At 37.1% G+C, this 19,435-nt stretch overlaps 1 protein-coding gene across 1 annotated transcript in view; it reads left to right on the top strand.

The window, feature by feature from the left end:
- Positions 1-19,435, top strand: part of Sptlc3 (serine palmitoyltransferase long chain base subunit 3) — a 114,916-nt gene that overhangs the window by 31,800 nt on the left and 63,681 nt on the right. The window contains exons 3-5 of the mRNA XM_057780912.1: positions 4,324-4,478; positions 5,037-5,185; positions 17,381-17,505. Of these exons, the coding sequence (XP_057636895.1) occupies positions 4,324-4,478; positions 5,037-5,185; positions 17,381-17,505 (429 nt within the window). The remainder of the gene's footprint in view (positions 1-4,323; positions 4,479-5,036; positions 5,186-17,380; positions 17,506-19,435) is intronic.

Raw genomic sequence — 19,435 nt, 5'->3', positions numbered from 1 at the left:
AAGGGCTTGTCTTTATCGGCTTTCTCCCTCCAGGGCTGCCTCTAGCAACTGTACCCCATCCCAGCTATCAAGGCCTCAGTCACAAATTTTAAGCTCTCTCAGTTCCCTGTGTTCACTTTCTCCTGCCCCTATTCAGTTGGAATTTGATGGGCTCTAATACAAACTCTACTTGATATCCACTGTTGCCTAAGAGGACTGATTTCCCCTTAAATTCAGGGTGAATAAATTCCAGGTAGTTGAGTAATACCTGCCAATCACATTAGTATATTTAGTTACTGACTCTTAGGCAACTATTTCTTACATTCTGTACCCTCTTCAAGTCTCCAGTACCTCTTGACTTTTGTAACAATGACCTATTGCTGTGAAAACAAAAGAGAGAATCTACATTCTTACATCTTCATCCAGTACTACTAATTGTACATCTGAGCTTCCCCTCCAGGCCACTGTCTTCAAAAATCTTTCCCAGATCAGTAGATGGTGATTCGGAAAACCCAAGGACTCCTCACAAAAGTCTCCAAGTCATCCTTGGTGCTCCCCTTTATCTTGCACCCCAAGTCAAATTTGTCAGTAATCGTTGGTTGCCCTGTGTTCAAAATATGTTTATCACTGGATGACTGTTAGCTTTTTTGTTTGTTTTATTTTGTTTTGACCAATCATGCTGCGGCATGATTTTTCTATTTTCTCTTACCCAATGAACCTGATGTCCATTTTTTTTAACCTTATGATCCCTTCTCAACTGACAACCAACATGATTCCCAAGTCAAGCCATATCCCATCTTTGTACAGAACTAATGTATGTACAAGTCACTAGCCAAAAAGCAAACCTGGAGGGTTCTCTGCAGAATGTGATCCCCTCTTCTGTATATAATTCATGTTCTCTACCATGCTCCCTTGACTTACTCTACTTCAAATACTAAGACCTCCTTACTCTTCCTCAAACTCTATCTGCTCAAACTACCAGTCTCAGGGATTTTAATTTCCATTTCTTTTGTTCAGGAATTGTCTGTACAGCTCATATCTGTCTTACCTGTAACTAAAAAACAAATAACAGCAAGATGATTCAATAGGTAAAATGGTACTTGCCACCAAGTCTGAAAATCTCAGTTAGTTCCATGGGACACACAGTGGAAGAAACAAATCCCTCAGAAAGTTCACACACACACAAAAGGTAAATTTAATGTGTGTTTGTTTGTGAGTGCATACCTTTAAACATAGTAGAAATGACTAGCAAGTGAAAATTTAATCTCCTCATAAGGGCTTGTTCCCATGCATCTTCTGCCTCAAAAGCAAACCCACTCTTCTAAGGTATATCTAATAGTATGTAGATAGGCTGGAAAAGAACTCCAAAAAACATGAAAGCTCTATTTATCTTAGAAAATTAGTTCATTGGTAAAATCAGATTTCAACTTTCTACAGAGAAGGCAGCATTTCAATTCTTTGATTGTTCAGAATTACTTTGGTTATTCTGAATTTTTTTGTGCTTCCAGATGAAATTTAAGGTTTTATTATATTTATGTGAAGAATTGCATTAGAATCTAGTAAGAATTGTGTTCTAGTAGAATGGCCATTTTTACAATAGTAATCCTAGTTCTTAGGTATGGGAGGTCGTTCCCTCTTCTTACACTTCTATGTCTTAAAGTTCTTTTTATTCTAGTTCTTCCTTAATTAGATTTATTCCAAGATTTCTTCTAGATTAATATCAATGAGATTTCTTTCCTAATTGCTAATTTCTCAGCATGTATACAAGCTACTGACTTTTTGTATTAGTTGTATATCCTGTTACTTTTCTGAACGTATTTAGCAGTTGTAGAAATTACCCAGTAGAGTCTTTAGGGTGTTTTATGTATAGAATCATATCATCTCCAAATAAGTAGAGTTTTGTCTCTTTCCTATTACACCCATTTTATCTCTTTTTCCTTTGTACGGAGAACATTTAAGATCTTCTGTTTTATCAAATTTAAAACACACAGTACATTATTATAAATATAGCCACCCCCCTGTCCACTTATTATCTAGAACATCCCGCAAAACTCAAACTCTGGGCTAGCTACAATATCTAATTTATGTACTGATGTTTTCTGACATTCTGTCACTTTTTCTGTGAAAGCTGTATCATTTTAAACTTATCATATAATTTAAGAGAAAACAAAATGACTGACATAATGAAGAAGGATCAATAATCTTTTGTATTTATGGTTTCAGGCGGAATTCACTCTTTCCCATATCCCCAAATGACTGTGTCCTTGTTGTCTCTATTACACCAAGCTCTTTACATCAGAAACAATAAATAAATAAATAGACAAGTAAGCCAAGTGACAAATCTGAAGATTGTCCTCCCTCTGCAATAAGTCCTATCGCGATCACTGTCTTTGGAATACTAAATCTTCATTAAACTAATTTGCAAAGCAAGAAACAGTCTAAAAAATTATGACACTGGAGAGGTAACAAATTGTATCTTTCCCTTGTGAAAGCGTGAAAAGATGTTATGGCTCATCACATACACTTACAGATTTTAATAAGAAGACCTGTTTCACGGCTACTAGAGGAATTGAGTGATTTGAAGTTGTTGACTGTAACCAGTGGAGTGGCAAATTTACATGCAATAGGAAGTTCCTTTCATGTGTGTTTATGAGCAATTTTTTCCTACACAAAATCATAATTTCCCCCCAGAGAAATCATGTCATTGTCACTGAGCAGCAAAATGTGAAATAACAGAAAGGAATGTGACTGAGGTACAGCCGCTTGCCATCAAAGTGTCATATTCTCTGCATCTTTTTCTAGAGTCAACCAACTCAAGGAGTGAGTAGGCAAATCAAAAGCATAGAGAGGTATCGCACAATGGCTTTCCCGTGGTCCTTTCTCAGGAAACTAGCTCCATGCAATGAGGAAGAGCAGAGAGGATGACAACGACAATGAGAAAGTTTATTCCCCATTATTCAGCGCTTTCCCATTGACTGTAGGATAAAGCTGAATCTCCTCAGACAGCTGTGTAAGTCTCTCTCGCGCTATTCCTTGGTGGCACAGCAGCCTTATCCACACTGTAGGGAAAGTTAGAAGGTAGGATAAGAAAGGTATTCAGAGGCCACATGAATCTTAACGTTGGTTTTGCCTTTGGATGAGGTGAATTCTGAACAAAGAACAACAGATGTACAGATGGTTTATTCTCACTCATTCTCCTCCAATGCTCTCCGTATTTCTAGCAAGCAAGCCTCCTCACATTGTGTAGCCTACTCACTTATATTCTTGCCCCTCACAACCTCATTCTACCTTAAGACCCCCTAGAAGGTTCGTTTAACATAAAGTTCCTCCAACAAGTTGTGGATTTCTCTCTTGCTCTATCACTGTGAATATACAAAGCACTTGGCTCAGGCCATAAGTAAGGCTTTTGTGTTTTCTGCCTAACATCAACTATATGATAAAATCATAGATGTTTTGGTTTGAACCTCTGCTCATTGCAAACCTTTAAATTCATTGGTGACATTTTGTACAAGAGCATAAGTAGCTACCTCTCCTACAAAAGAGGCCCTGCCCCCTCCAAAACCTTGTCAGCTCAGTTTCTGGCACTCAACATGCCGCAGCTCTCTGCCGACCACAATTTGGCAGGTACTTCAAATTGTTTCCTCAAATCACTATCAAGCTCCTCATGATTAGTAAAGACTCCTACCATCACCCACATCCACCTACCCTGAAAGCACAACGCATGAGGGTATTTAGATTCAAAAATCAATATTAATATCTCAACTATCTTCCCCAACAGAATTGCTTGAGTATCAATACATCCCAACCCAACAACTGGGATTACCCCTTTTTAATGGACAGTAAAGAAACTCCTTGTCTGCCATTTTCTCTTGAATTGAGTTAGCATCTTTGTTAACCTTTTTTACTTGGAACCACCAATGATTGAATCTAGGAGCTTCTATCTAAAGTCTACCACAGCGATACCACACCTGGCACTTGATTCTATTTCTTATTTTCTGGCAGAATCACATTAAGTTGTTGAGACTAGTTTTGCATCTACTGTGCAGCCAAGTCAGGCTTTGAATTTTCAGTCTTCCTAACTAGGCCTCCTAAAAAGCTGAGGTTACAGGCATGTGCCACAGAGCCCATATTTTTTCACAGATTCTTTAGGCATGGAGGCCCTACAGTTTTGTGAGCTCCCTCTGCTCCCCATCCACTTGTTCTTGCTCAACAAAAGTCCTCTTTGTGAATAAAGCAGGATCTTTCATTTCTCTTAGATTTCAGCTGCAAATAAGATCTTTTTTAAAAAGAAAAAAGAAAAGAAAGACCAAAAGTAACCTTCATTCTCCACTTCTGTTGTAACAGGATTTTGTGCCGTTGTATCAGGACTTTGAGAATTTTTATAAAAGGAACCTTTACATGAGAATCAGAGACAGCTGGAATCAGACGGTTTGCAGTGTCCCAGGGCCCCACATTGACATAATGGAGAAAGTGTCTGATGACTATAACTGGACATTCAGGTGAGGCAGCCAGCTGGGAGGGTTTGACGGGTAAACACTCAGGTAAACTCTAACATAGACACAAGTTGCAGAACTGAAAGCTAAGGTGTGGATGAGGCTCATCTTCACCTGCTCATCTCTTTGCAACTTCTCATGATATGGTGGAAGAAAAAGGGATTAAATTACATTGTAATTAAGGTTATACCTGTGCACAGTACAGACAGTCAACCTGAAAGAGCCTTTGTCAACTTCCTTGTCAAATTGTACCTTTCTGCTTTCTCAAGGATGGACTCGGTGATGACTGTGACCTTTTTACCTTAGAACGTTCTGCAGTATTTTCAACCAGTCATAAAATCAACCATTCAGGGAAAATCAGTGCCTAGTAATACACTGGGGACCAGGCCATTTCACTAATGTTGTGCCTCACCTTACTATCTGGTTATATTCCCAAAAAAAAAAAAAACCAGCACACATTAAAATGGGAAAGACAATGTCAGGCTTGGGCAAACTGAAGTCTTTGAGGCAGTAGAATATCAAAATGAGATAGTACTGTGTGTTCACTTGCTTATCTCCCTATAGACACACTGGAAAAGTTATTAAAGATGTTATCAACATGGGCTCCTACAACTATCTTGGGCTTGCAGTCAAATACGATGAGTCAATGAAGACGGTAAAGGATACTTTAGAAAAGTATGGTGTAGGTGTAGCCAGCACCAGACATGAAATGGGTAAGTACAGGATTTTGTCCTGTCAAGTTTCAGAGTCATGGTACTACATATCAAATTATGATTGTGTTGATGTTGTATACCTGAAATGAATGTGATGAAATTGAAGACAAAAGAAGGGGGGAAAGAAAGAGGAGAAGGGCAAGGATGAGGAGGATAAGGAAGATGAGGAGGAGGAGGACAAGAAGGAGGGGGAGAAGAAGGGATATAAGCATCTTTTTTAAAATGTCAGTCATCCTGTTCTTGTCATCCTTCAGGACATCCTTTTTCTTTCTTTACCCTCATTTTTTTCCTAATAGCATTCATCACTGATTAAAATAATCTTGCTGTTGCATTGTATATGCATATATGCATGTTTCTACTACTCAGGTGGAAATAGCCTGAGCAGAGGGAATGCTGTACTAAATGAATGAATGAATGAATGAATGAATGAATGAATGATAAATTATTGAATATACAAAATGGAGCACACTATTTTCTTCTCTTTTGGAAAAGAAAACAACATTTTTTTCTCATAGAAAGAGTAAAATTTATGGAAAAGAAATGACACTTAAGATACTTGCTTTTTAAAGAATTCTTTACAACTCTTGACCATGTTTTTTATTATGTAGCATTTCTTTTATTTATTTTATTCTTTAAGAATTCCTGTGCTCTGGGAAGCCTGTGTGGTACTATTCCCATAGTCTGAAGACAAAAACTCAGGATTATGGGATCTGGGCGATAGACTCTGCAGGATTAATAGCCCACCCCACATTTCAGTTCATGCCAGCTTCTTTACTGCCTGTCCAGGGACCAAATGCAGGGTTCACCAGCTTGGTTCAGGCCTACCTAAGATCACAGGGAAATCTGATCAATGAGATTTACAACTATTGTAAGACAAATCCAAAGCCCCTCTCAGATAACCATTTGGCAAATGGGTTTTAAAAACAGTTCAGTTATCTAGAAGGGAGAGATGACTATACCCTTAGCATTATCTTACTATGTCCATAGATATTTTAAGTGTAAGTATTCAGATATGTGAAACAAATAACTCAAATTAAAACAAATGCCTTTTTAATAATAAATTTCAATTTAATTACATCTTAAACGCTATATTAATTCTTTGAGAATTTTATAAAATATGTTTTGATCACATTCACCTCAACTCTTCCAAGGTATATGCCTACCCCCATACCTCTGTGACTTCCCTTTCTCTTTTAGCTTTACTTAATAACCATTGACAGCATTTGTGCTGTCAATACACCCTTGGGTGTTGAGCCATCCACTAGCATGCGGTCAGCATGCCAGGAGTCATCTCCTTAAAGACAACTGATTCTTCCTTCCCCAGAAGACATTAACTGTCCCTAGTTCCTCAGTTAGGAGTCAGAGGTCATGAACGCCTTCCCTGTCCATGCTACAGTGTTCGCTGACTTGGTCTCATGAGTCTCTTTGCCAGTAACGGTAGCTGCTATGAACTTTCTGATGGTTTTGCTCCAGTCCTGCTTGATATCTGGCTTTTAGCATCTTCAGATCCCTCTTCTGTGGTAGCCCCTGAGTGAAGAAGACTCAGGGGAGGGATGTGATACAGATGAACCTTTTGTGGTTGAGCATGCTCTTTGAGCACTTTTGAGTTTTTACATCAATCCCTATCCACTGATGGTTTACCATGAGACTTGAGAGCTGCACTGATCTGTAGGTAGAGAGATATGAATTTGTGCGCAGTTTTATACTATATCCATTTAGCAAAAATAATAATAGTAGATTGACCTCGGGGGCTGAAAACTCTTCCTGGCCATATTTCATGTGAGGCTTGTATTTCCTGCTATGAAGAAGGTCTTAAGTCCAAGCAGAAAGCATTCACTATTTAACCTATGAGTGTAGCTTGCTGCCCCAGTCTATATTTCAGTTCACAGGGTTCACAGTTGGGTAAGACTGCTGCTGACTTTTCCTCCAGTAGCCTGCATAGCACCTTCCAGTACTGGGAGAGCTAGCCAGCAGAGAGGAGGCTTCCTAGTCATTACCAACTTGATTTCTCTATCTAATTTGAGCAATATATGTGTTGTCTTCAGCAATAGTAGGCAACCAAGAGCAACGACAACAGATTGTATTGTTTTACAGTTTCCGGATCACCTTTGACCAGCAACACATGGGGATTTATCACAAATCTGACTGGCACGAGGATTTTTATTTGGAATCCTGTTGCTTCTGGGATGAATATAATTCCCTAAGCTGGATAATTCCAACAACTAAACTTTTTCATATGAATATATATTCATATATATGTATATATATATATGATGCTTATGAAATAATAGGCTTTTCCAAGCATTTTCAACCTTCAGTGTTAGATTTTATCCACAAATACAGTGGATATTTGGCTCAATCTCCAAAGCCAATCATGGTTACTCATATTACTTAACAAGGGATTCTTATTCATTTCCATTTGGCATTAGAGCTAGGGATGTAAATGAAGTAGCATTGTGTCATGGGACAGAGGCAGTTCTACTCCACTTAGACCAGAGATACCCATAATGTTTTGTTTGATGATGTATCAAACACTAGAGGAACACCTCCAGCTTGTAGAAACACAGAGGGACTTCTTGGGATGTTTCTTCAAGAGTTGGTGACATTAGTACTAGGGTTGAATATAATCACGTCAGAAGACAGTCATGAAGAACACCTCAACTCAGTAAGAGAGAATATCTCTTCATCGTAGTAGACAGAAACCGAAGGAAAAAGGCTGGATACAATGATTTGCTGCCAGAAGAAGCCACCCACAGACAGATCCCTGGTTGTGCAGATCAGCAAATGCAGAGAAATTAGGCAGGACTAAGTTTCATTTGGTGTTCTGTCTCCATACCAATAAATGGAGAAAGAATACTGCTCTTAGTGTTCTATAGGATCTGTATTAGTAATGTATATCATATATTATATCATATATAATATTTCTTAATAACCTATATTCTTATACTATTTCATACCCCCAAATCTCTTCAATTCATCTGTCTGAGTCAAGTTGTAGGACAGAAATTTTAACAGTTTTCAAGCAAATAATTAAAGGCTCAAGGATATCTATAGTAATCATAAAAAAACAGGATGAAATATGAACCGAGGATATCAGTGATGGAGTAAATAAATTATAGGGATTAACTGAAATCATTCTGCAACATAAAAAACAATGTTAAGATGCAAGAATTACAAATATCATTGTTCTGAGAGCCATTCATCTAAAAAATTTTCAAGTAACTGGATTGGAAAACATGTTTTGTACTCTTAAAAAAACGTTTAATGTTGTAAACTGAGTAACAGCAGATCTGCCCCATAAGTGAAAAAGACATATTTTACATTTCTAGTGAGTTCAAATTGATTTGGACACTCTAAGGACTGCCGGACACTAGATGGCATGACTGACTTTCTCAGAGTACAGGGGTCTTTTACTTTGTTTAGGACAAACACATATGCCTGAAAGATGATATCTGTCAATGGGAAAATGACAAGCAGCTAAGAGACACCCAGAAAATCAATGAAGTGAGTCAGTTTTGATTATTGAACATATCCTGACACATGTTGCTCCCCCTATCTTGAAGCCAAGGAAAGGTTAAATTAGTAGAAGTTATAGAGAAGCCTTTATTTAATTTCTCTTCACTTCCCATGCTAGCTCCACAAAAATGTGTGATTTCTCTCTCATCTTTCTTCCCCTGCACACAAAAAGGCGACAACCGGATGTACAGTAGAAGTACATCATTTGCACGTAACCGGCAAACCCTATGCACTGCTGCACCCAATAGCGCTAATAGTCACAAAGATCATTAGAGCACTATTAAGTGCTCTAACTCACAAGTTCGCAATGGAGACAGTGCTTAGAATGCCACAAGGCAATGCCTATGCTAACAAGAGCTCATCTCACCTTAGTGATCTGTCCACTCTTGAAAAGAAAATAAAAAGCAAACCACCTGTTTAGTTTAAGCACATGCTCACTTGGGGACATCCCTTCAACTTTAATTGCACCTTTCGGTGTAGACACGAATGCTTTCATTTTTCAGATCTTCAGAATGAACACATCTTATTGACATAGGATTCCACAGAAAAGGATATATTGGGACATATTTCACACCTAAAGGTTCAACTGCAGTGTTAGCATTACCAGTAATGTGCAACGTGCTGAAATCTGTGTTCAGTCCCCTTAACCATTAGCATGTAAATACTCTATCTTGCCTCTGTAACATAGCTTCCTGACCAGTCCTTGTTCTTGAATTCCAGTTATCAAGTGATCTTATGCTTCTTGCCAAGGGGGTTGATACTTCATATAGGAAATGTGTAGTTTCATTAATTCAAGCTTCTGAAGAAAAGACCAGCTTGGAATAGCAATATGTCTAAATTCAAACATTTTTTAAAAAAATAAAGCTTCATCTATTCAAGTTTCCCTGGGAATAAGTAGTTTCTAATGAATTTATATCAAGTGGAGATCCTGTTTTTTGTTTTTTTTTTAAGAGACCTCAGTGGTAGGGTACTTTTCTAGCATGCACAGGTTCTACTACCACAAAAGATGTTTTTAATGAGCACAACTTTATGCAAATCAATGCTACAAACATGTTTATAAACAACTGGTTTCATTATATAAGTTACGAAGATTCCCACTTCAATTATTTTGCTATATAGCAAATCCATTGTTCATAAATGCTGTCAGTTCCTTTTAGGATAAATTATTGCAAATTCTGATTAATGAAATGTCCTTGCATTACTCTCAAGCCACTTTAAGGGTCCTTGTAAGGTGAGGGGCACTCTCAGAAAAATTGAGAGTAGAAAAGTGAAAATATATCTTGGTTTCTGAAAGCGTTTTGGCAATTCCCTGAGACCTAAGAGTCCTGACAAGGTAATTGTCCTTCCTCTCACAGCATTAGGAGTTACACCCAAACCATATTTCAACAAGCACAGATATCTCCAAAAGTGTGGAAACTGGCCTTGCAGGTTCAGCAGAATCAAGCAAGTATAATAATGTCAAATGCAATATGCCAATAATTTTACATCAGTACAGTACATGCCCGAAAAGAGATACCTGGGAAGAAAACCTGGAGAGTCCCAGAAGTTGACAATTTGCAGATTAACGTCTTCCTCCTCTCTACTCCAGAAGATAAAACACACAGTCCAGGCGTAGTTGTGACTTGCTGCTCAATACTGCTAGGAAATCAAAACTAAGAATAATTCTCCTAGGTATAACTAAAGAGTGCATTGCATTATACCAGATTTCTCACAGCTAAAACCAGAGCCCTACTCATTTGATGGTCACTAAGTAATCCAGGGATTTTCTAATCTATACTCCTGCAAATTAAGGGTAATGTTTTCAGTTTTATCCTTTTGACAAAAAGGATAAGAACTTGTGACACAAGAGAAATATCTGAAATTATAATTCTGGTATCCATAAATAAGGTTACACCCACCACTACCTCCAACTCCTTCTAGTACCATCCACTCCATATCCCTCCCAGTTTTCTGTCTCCTTGAGTCAGAATGGCCATCATCAGTAATACAAATAGTGGCGTCTATATGGTGAAGGAGGAACATTTACAAACTGTGGTAGAATGTAGACTAGTGTAGCTACTATAGATACCAGTCTGGAGGTTTCTCAGAAATCCAGACATAAAACTATCATAGAACCTAGCATATACCAAAGGCCATTATATATCACTACAGAGATACTGGCAGATCCGTGTGCACTGTTGCTCTATTTGCAATAGTAAAATCAATTTATCCTATTAACTGATAAACAGATAATTAAATATAGAATTCATAGACAGTAGAATTTTACTTGGATGTAAAGAAAAACAAATTCACAAAATTTCCAGGCAAATTGATGGAACTGGAAAAAAAATATACTGAGTGCAGTAACCTAGTCTCAGGAAGACAAACATTACTTGTTATCTCTTATATGTGAAACTCACATTTAAATCTTTTGTTTTGTATATTTAATTTGGAATATATGTGGAAATCAAGTCATTAGATATGGGACCTTCAAGGCTGATGATTAGGGAAGGGAACATAGTAAAATGTGGGTAGAATGAAAATAGAGAGAATCCTGGAAACAGAAAGATTCAAACATGGAAATGGATGGGAGTGAGAAAATAAGAGAATGGGAAAGACTTAACTGAAATGAAATGATAGGGGAAAAAACTATGCAGAAATCTACATCTTGATAGTATAATACAGGTGGCATGGAAGGACAGGAGGAAATACTCCAGGGTTAAAGATTTAAGTGAGTACGGAGATTGGGAGATAAGAAAGAACAAAGGATAGGAGGTAATTTAACCAAAACTGCAAATTTTGATTAAAAAAAAAGATCCATTGGTTTATAAGTTAATTTTTAAGATGTAATATGTCTTTAAAGGAATTGGAATAGATCTATTCTGCCTGGGAGGACTGTACTGCTTCCTAGGAGACATGAATTACTAAATGAAAATCTCAATCAGGGAGTTTATTCCTGTGAGTTAGGGAGAGAGGCCCTGAAGTATCCAGAACAACACAGGATATTGCCATTGCTTTTAGTTGCCCATCAAAACTAAATGGTAAGACCTTATTGCTGAAGACACCACTTAGTATGGGATTCAGGACAGAGAAATCAACCTTGACTGTCAAGAAAACTTTCTCCTTGCTGGCTAGCTTTCATAGTGCTGAGAGAGTCTAAGTACACCGCTGGGAGAGAAAAACATCAACGGTCTCACCCACCACCAGGTCCTGGATGCTACAGTTTTGTTTCTATTTTTTTCCTGCCAGCACTAAGGACTGAATCCACAGCCCTCCACATGCAATGCAAATATTTTACCAACTAAGATATGTCCATAATCAGAATTTCTTGTTTAAGGAATGTATTCTAGAGGCCCTACACACACACACACACACACACACACACACACCACACACAGGCACAGGCACATACATACACAGGGGTTACTGTGTTAGTCAATGAGCATATTAATTTGTTTGATATTTTCACTGCCTATATGTACATCAAAATATCATGATTATATATAAAATTACAAAAAGTAATCTGTTGCAAGATAGTGTCCTCTATATATGGCAGACAACAGAACCCATTAGATGTCAACAATACAGTTGCCTAAATAAAACTTGAAAAATAAACAACACCAATTGGCATGCTAACAAGGATGGGGAAAATCTCTCAAGGCTCCATCCCTAGATAAAGATCTGTAGGCAATTAATGGTTACTGAGAAGGAGAGATCAGTCTTCCCATGGCTCTTCAATCCCAAAACACATATGCATACAATCAACATCAAATAAACTCAGCAAGTTGTATATGTAAGTGTGTGTGTGTGTGTGTGTGCGTGTGCGTAAAACAATAACTAAAGAATAAAAGGTCATTAAGTTGAGAAGAAATAAACGGGAAACTTGAAAGAATTGGAGAGAAGAAAGAAGGAAGAAAATTGTGGCAAAATAGTACTTATGTATGAAGTTCTCAGAAAATGAAAAAGCAAAAAAGAGAAATAAAAAATGAGAACATGAAGTGAAGGAGACATCATTTGGTCAGTGTAATGGCTCTTCTCTCATCAATATCATTTGCTATGAAAATGTGTCATAGTTGTACAACCATGCCTCTCTTAGACATTTTACCGGCATCAGATTCTAATTATCTGCTAATGGTTTAATTTAACAAGATGTGGTAAGTGTCTTGTTTAAAAAGTCATCCAGAGTAGGTGTGCAGATCCAAGTGGCTTCTTCTGTTTGGCTCTGAATGCAGGCGTCCGACAAGAGATCTGGTTTCTCGTCTTCCTCTGAATGTTTGACAAAATGTAAAGTAAATCAAGAGGCAATATAACCCCATAAACTTCAAGTATAAGAATTGGGTACTCAAAGATTTCTGTGTAATGCCTAAAGCCAGATTCCTTTAGGCAAAAGAACTGATGCAGGCTTGAATATAGGAATCCTCAATGTACGCAAAGTGGCACAGATGTGAACTGATAACACAGCACCATTGAAACAGACAGATGGGGAGAGCTGGCAGGTTTTCGTGGTAAATAACACCCTGTGCTGAGGCCAAGTCTAGAAACAGTATGCAAACAGGCTATTATGAACCAAATGTGACTAGTCACAGTTAGGGAAATAGCTTCACACATGAGACAGAGGAATAATTGGTTACTGTGAAATGGACTTCTCAATTATACCCCATACTCACTGCTATCAATCAACATTAGAATGTCAGTATGAAAGCCAGAAATCTCAACATTCTCACTGAGGGTGAGCCAGTCAGTATCACTAAAACTCCAACACAAGCATGTAGTCCATGCCCAGAATGTTGGTCGTTTATCCTGAATGTACTTTTTGTTCACTTGAATTATGGCAATCAACTCCATGTTTGTCATCTGAAAATATCACTTAGTGAGCTTGGCAAGAGGGTAGATCCAGTTCATATATATTCTTTTATTCACAGAGCAAATTTTAGTACCCTGCTGGATAAATAAAGCATCAAAGTAATAACAGGAGTCAAAGTATACATAACACAGCAATTTGTAGAGCCACTGACATCAGCCAAATAAAAGCTATTGAGAATTTGTTTGTTCATTCAACTAGGACTACAGTTAGACTTTATTAGGATTCATAAATGACAGTGTTTCTATATGAAAGACAAACTGTTGAACATTACTTCTAAAACCACCAAGTATTTGAACCTCCAGCTGCAACTTAACATCTTTCCTGGATGGAGTCAAGCCTGGTGTCTGGAGAGAGGAAGCATATCTACTTCCTGCTGACTTCTTCACTTCCTGGAGTCATCCTTCACTTTGAGGAATAATAAGAAACCAACACTTAATTAGTTCAAAAAAAGCCTTATTTTTTTACTAATCCATAAAGAATTACTTGTATTGGGCAACCTCTAAAAGTCATGTCTTTGTACATGTACATCCCTCAGTGGCTTGGCTGTCTGTTTGCCTCGCAGCATGTCCCATGCCATCGTAAGGACTTGCAGTGATTCAACTGTTGTAGCTGAGCATGTGGGATAGCAGGTTTAGAATGAACAAAGGTTGAGATTTATCTTCAGTATCTGTTCACATACGCCTGGGTGATTTGGTTGTGACACAGTTACTCATTTGATCCCCTGGGCAGGAATAATTTATGAGGAAAGTTACTCAGTTGGCCAATTTTGGTGCCTTATGTCTTGAAGCAGATTTTCTAAATATTGATGTTTGCTCCCTAGTTACCCTGTTGCTTCGGCCCTGCGTAGATCTTTGATCTTCCTAATTTTTTATCCTCTACTCTTGGCTCATGCTTGTCTTCACTCTCCGTAAAAAGACTCCATACAGCTCTCGATACATACTGAATGTCAGCATCAGGAGAGGGTATTTTGTTTTCCTGACTAAATATCTACTACAGTATCACAGGTTTTACTTATATGAGCATTCTGACACTGTAAGCATCTGTGAAAGGCATGGGTGACGTGTGCTCGTCTACACCCTGTGTGCTCCTTCTGTAATAGAGATTTCTCCACATTTCAGAATCAACTTAGAGCAACAACAATCATCACGGGATAACAATTACATCATCTCCAGACTAGTTATTCTAGGGCAGCTGAGAAGGGCAGCAGAGAGTGCTTCACATGTTAGGTGGATATGAGAAAGTGAGTGGGAGCCACTACTCTGAGGACACCATTCTCTATGGGAGAAAAGCACGTGTGCAATGTCAGGAGAGCCTAAATCCTATCTCCTCATCTCTTACCATGTTTCGGGGGCAGTAGCCAGAGACCACTCAGCTGTTAACAGCAGATCTAGGGCCAGAATCCACTCTCCTAACTTTTGATTGCTTACTCCTGGGACCATCCTCTTTGGAATACAGTGATTCTAATTAAAAGTGAATCCAACAAATGATCATGTGCTCACATTTTCATCTTCAAAGCTCATTTATCCTTTTTATTGTATAACGTATTTGATGATATAACATTTTATATCAAAATTTCAACCTTTTAGTAAATTTTACTATTGTTGTGTGTGAGAGATGCGTTTGTGTAAATTCAGGGATAACTCTGTGGAGCTGGTTCTCTCTTTCCACTGAATTCTGGGACATGAACTCAGATCATTAAGTTTGCGCAATAAATGCTTTTATCGTCCAAACCATGTCTCCAGTGTGACAATTTAACATTTAACTGCTCCACTGAGCCTTAAGTAAGAATGACTGTACTGTAGCTTGTTTCTAATAACTCTAGGGATAAATGAATTCATGTTTGAGAAGGCCACCAACTAGTTTATGTGTAATACTGTGATTTCTCATAAAGACAAATGCTGTTCTTCAACTATCCTCCTCAATATTGCATACAAAAATATTAAATCATTGAACTGACTGCTTAATATTTTCTAAAAGTGTATCTTTAACAATTTTGCCATAATAAATGAGTTAATTTACTAGTGAGCATAGAATTTTGATATTCCAGTGTGAAACATAATATATATTGGTAGTTACACCGAGGGAAGCATGTTTATAATGATCCTAAACATTGTAACAACATTGCGCACTCTTAGATCTCAAAAGCAGCTCTTCCAATGCTGTGGGTACAAGCTCCATCTCATCACTTGTGTGTTTTTCTGTTCTAAGACGTGAATTTATTTATTCCCTGAGTTGCCAGAAGCAACACACAGCACAGTCATTCTGACTCAAGGTTTGCAGGGACAGTTATAGGCTTAAATTGTCACACTGGAGAGATGGCTCAGTGGATAAAGTCATTTATCATGCAAACATAATCAAATCTATTATCGAGGAAATATGCCAAATAAAGATATAATGCAAGAGCTGTCGTTTTTAATTTTCTAACAGCCAAATTATTATTTAAACGTATAATCAATATAAAATTTCTTGGTATTATTTTTTTACATTCATATTACATCTCAGTGTGCACACTAAATTTTCCGTGACTGGAGTCAAATGAAATCCTATTAAAATACTGACACTGTTTAGTAAGAAATATTTCTAAGTACTTTAATTTTAAGGTTAAAATGAAAGTAATGAAATTCAAATATAATTTAGAATTCAGTTCTTAAATTTCACTGACTACACATCGCTAGTAGCTATGATGCTGGATCTAGAAGATGTAATGATTAAAAGCCAAATTCAGAAAGTATTAAACTGTGCTACCAGCAAGAAGTAATATGATTAAAGTATTTAAGAAGAGATCAGTAAACAGTGATATAAAAGGCTATGGGCCAGGCATGGTGATACACACCTGTAATCCTAGCACTCAGGGAGTTGAGATAGGAGGCTCACTAAGTTGAAGGCATCCAGGGCTACGTAGTAAGAGGATGTCGATGAAAAGAAAGAGAAAGAAGAAAGAAGGTGGTGGGAAAATGAGGAAGTAAAGGAAAAGGGAGGTGAGGAGGAAGACAGGAAGAAAGGTCATGATAATTAAAACATATATTTAGAGAGGTCAAATTATCTCTGTTGAGTTTTATCTGAGAAATCTTTAAATTTTGGTTTTCTTATCTGTAAAGTTATATTACCGGCACTAATGGAAGCCTAACATTAAATGAAATCATTTAGATAGCAGCCTTCTCAGAATACCTAGTATATTCCAAGGTTCGATAAAGTCCACCATCATCATTGGTAGTTATAGAAGTTCTGGAATCTGTGTGTATTTAGGTGAATGACATCTCTAAAAGGGTTGTAACTATTAATTGTGAGATATAGGAATTGGGAGTGTGTTTTATAAACTTTATTCTATTGCATTGTAAAATGCATACCGAAAAAGCCATAAGTATATATAACTCAATGGATTTTTACAAAACAAAGATACCTGTGTACCCAACAACATCCAAATACAGAACATTCGGAGAAAGCCAAAATCCTTCTCATGGTCAAAAACAAAACAAAACAAAAAACAAACAAAAAAAACTATCGCTCTCCTAACATTCAAAGGTTATATCTAGTTATCAAGTCTGGATATAAACGAATACATAACTCACATTCAAAAGAGTCCAGTTTCTTTCATAAAAATGTATCCATCATAAAATACCAAAAAAAGTATTTTTGTCTTTTATTAGGTTACATTCAACTGTATTTCCAAAATTAATACATTAATTTAATAACAAGTGGGCTTTTTGAGTTGTTTCTAGATTGGGACTGTGACAAAAATTCTTGCTATGCTATAGGACTCTGCTGAAGTACGCTTAATGGAATTTGAGTTTTTAAACTTAAAAGTGAGAATCACTCCTCATGTAATTTCTGCTTAGGCACCTTGGATAAGCACAAGGAACTGGAGGAGCTCATGGCTAAGTTCTTGAATGTAGAAGCAGTGATGACCTTTGGGATGGGATTTGCAACCAACGCAATGAATATCCCTATACTTGTTGGAAAGGTAAGAAATTGTTAGGTGTCTTCTTCTGCTGTATGTATAATCTAATGGATACATAGATAATACACCTATGTATTATCTTAAAAATTACATCTTCATGGAAATCCTCTATCAGAAGCTTTGCCAAAACAGTCCTTTTCTCAAGATCAAAATCTTTGCATAAATACATCAGCATAAAAAAAAATACATCAGCATAGGCCAGCAAATCACCATGATCATCCCAGTTTTTAACTTGCCGGACTAATATGGATCAAATGTCATCTTCAATAGTAGCTTAGACAATCTGAAGTTTTAAGGACTTGCATTTGTCATGTAGCAAGCGCATACTAAGCATGACTTTCAACCAAAAATTTTCCAAGCCATTTGTTCATTCATCATTTGGCTGACTAATTACTGAGATTCCACGTGGCGTGGCATGAAGCCACACACAGGATATAAAAGGATGAAAAAGATCCCTGCCTTGTAAATTTAAGTGTTCACATTATAGTGGAGAAACAATATACTAAATAAAATTGGATGGGTACTACAGGAAAAGAGAGCTGGCAGCTCTTCTTGAGATACTGTGCAGTGGCTATACTAGAATTATGAGAAGCGAGTATTGATATACTATCATTGATATTGTTCTTGGACCAATAAAGAAGGGACTGCATGTACAAAGCAGAGAGTGTGGAGGAACTGAACACAGGCTCATGATCCAAAAAGAGACCAACAATGAAAGCATATGCCAAATCACTAAGAACTTCAGAGCGTAAATCATTCCAGAATGTTTAAGAATGTCCCTAAGAAAGAAATGAGAAGTGGGCTACATCATGTTAAATAAGCAAGTATAATAAATCATATTTATGCTATTAAAAAATGCAATGATAGCTAAGTGTGATATATGATCTAAAATTGGATTCTGTGAATTTCATTGAAAAAAATAAAGATAACACCATTAGAAGTATTAGAATAGTTAGGGAAATGATTAATTTTAGTGACATATTGGATGCTGATATATAATATATGTAACATTTAATAAAATTTTGGAATTTTGTGGAAATAACAACTGCCACATTTATAGGAATTACACAGCTAAAGAATACAGATGTGAGGTATCATGATGTTTACGGTAATTCACAAATGTTTCAAAAGAAAAAATCATAAATAGACACATATTTTTCAGTGTGAAGATAAGACAATTTTGCTGGATTTAGCCTCAAAAACATAAAACATTTTGTATGTGAAATTATCAAAATATAAGGGAGGGGGACTCAATTCCAGGTGACCACAGAAAACAAAAGAGAGCCATAATTTCTCTTCATTTATGATATCCTTGAAAAGCTCTATATGTATGCATTTTAAATTTTTTAAAAAAAATAAATTTACAAGCATTATGGATGAGTAGCAGTATTTTCCACCCACCACACACTGACCTTCCATGCACACTTTTCCAAATATCCAATTTTTAACTGTAAAACACAGATGCTTCTGTCTCTTTGGGCTGTTAGCACAGGCAAAATGAGCACACAAGATAAGAGTTTGAAATTCCTTACTGTAAAATGTCTCCCGAGCTTCCCGGAGGACTAATGAAGCCTTCCAAATAATCTAGCACAGAATCAGGTACCAAATAGTCTATAGCCCTCTGCCACACATCAGTCCTCCAGTCACAGTCTTCAATCCATTAGACTCTGACTGATGCTTAAACATGATCTTTCTGTTGAAAACCATCTGTGAATGTTCCAGTAGAGACGCGATGTCTTACAAACAGCTGTCCTCCCTGAGCCAGCTAAAAGACTAGAGAGCTAGCTGAAAGATTAGATTTTGTTCATATAAATACCAGCTAAATTCAACCTTTTCATATTAAATAGAGTCCAGGCTTAACATAGGTTTTGGTGTCTTCTAGTTCCCATATGTTGTCTTTTCTTTTGTCATCTTGTGGTTTGTGTTTGTTTTC

Source organism: Chionomys nivalis, chromosome 9 (genome assembly GCF_950005125.1).
Source record: "Chionomys nivalis chromosome 9, mChiNiv1.1, whole genome shotgun sequence".
NCBI lineage: Eukaryota > Metazoa > Chordata > Mammalia > Rodentia > Cricetidae > Chionomys > Chionomys nivalis.
Note: the sequence above shows the minus strand (reverse complement) of the source record. Positions and strands in the feature narration are given on the sequence as shown.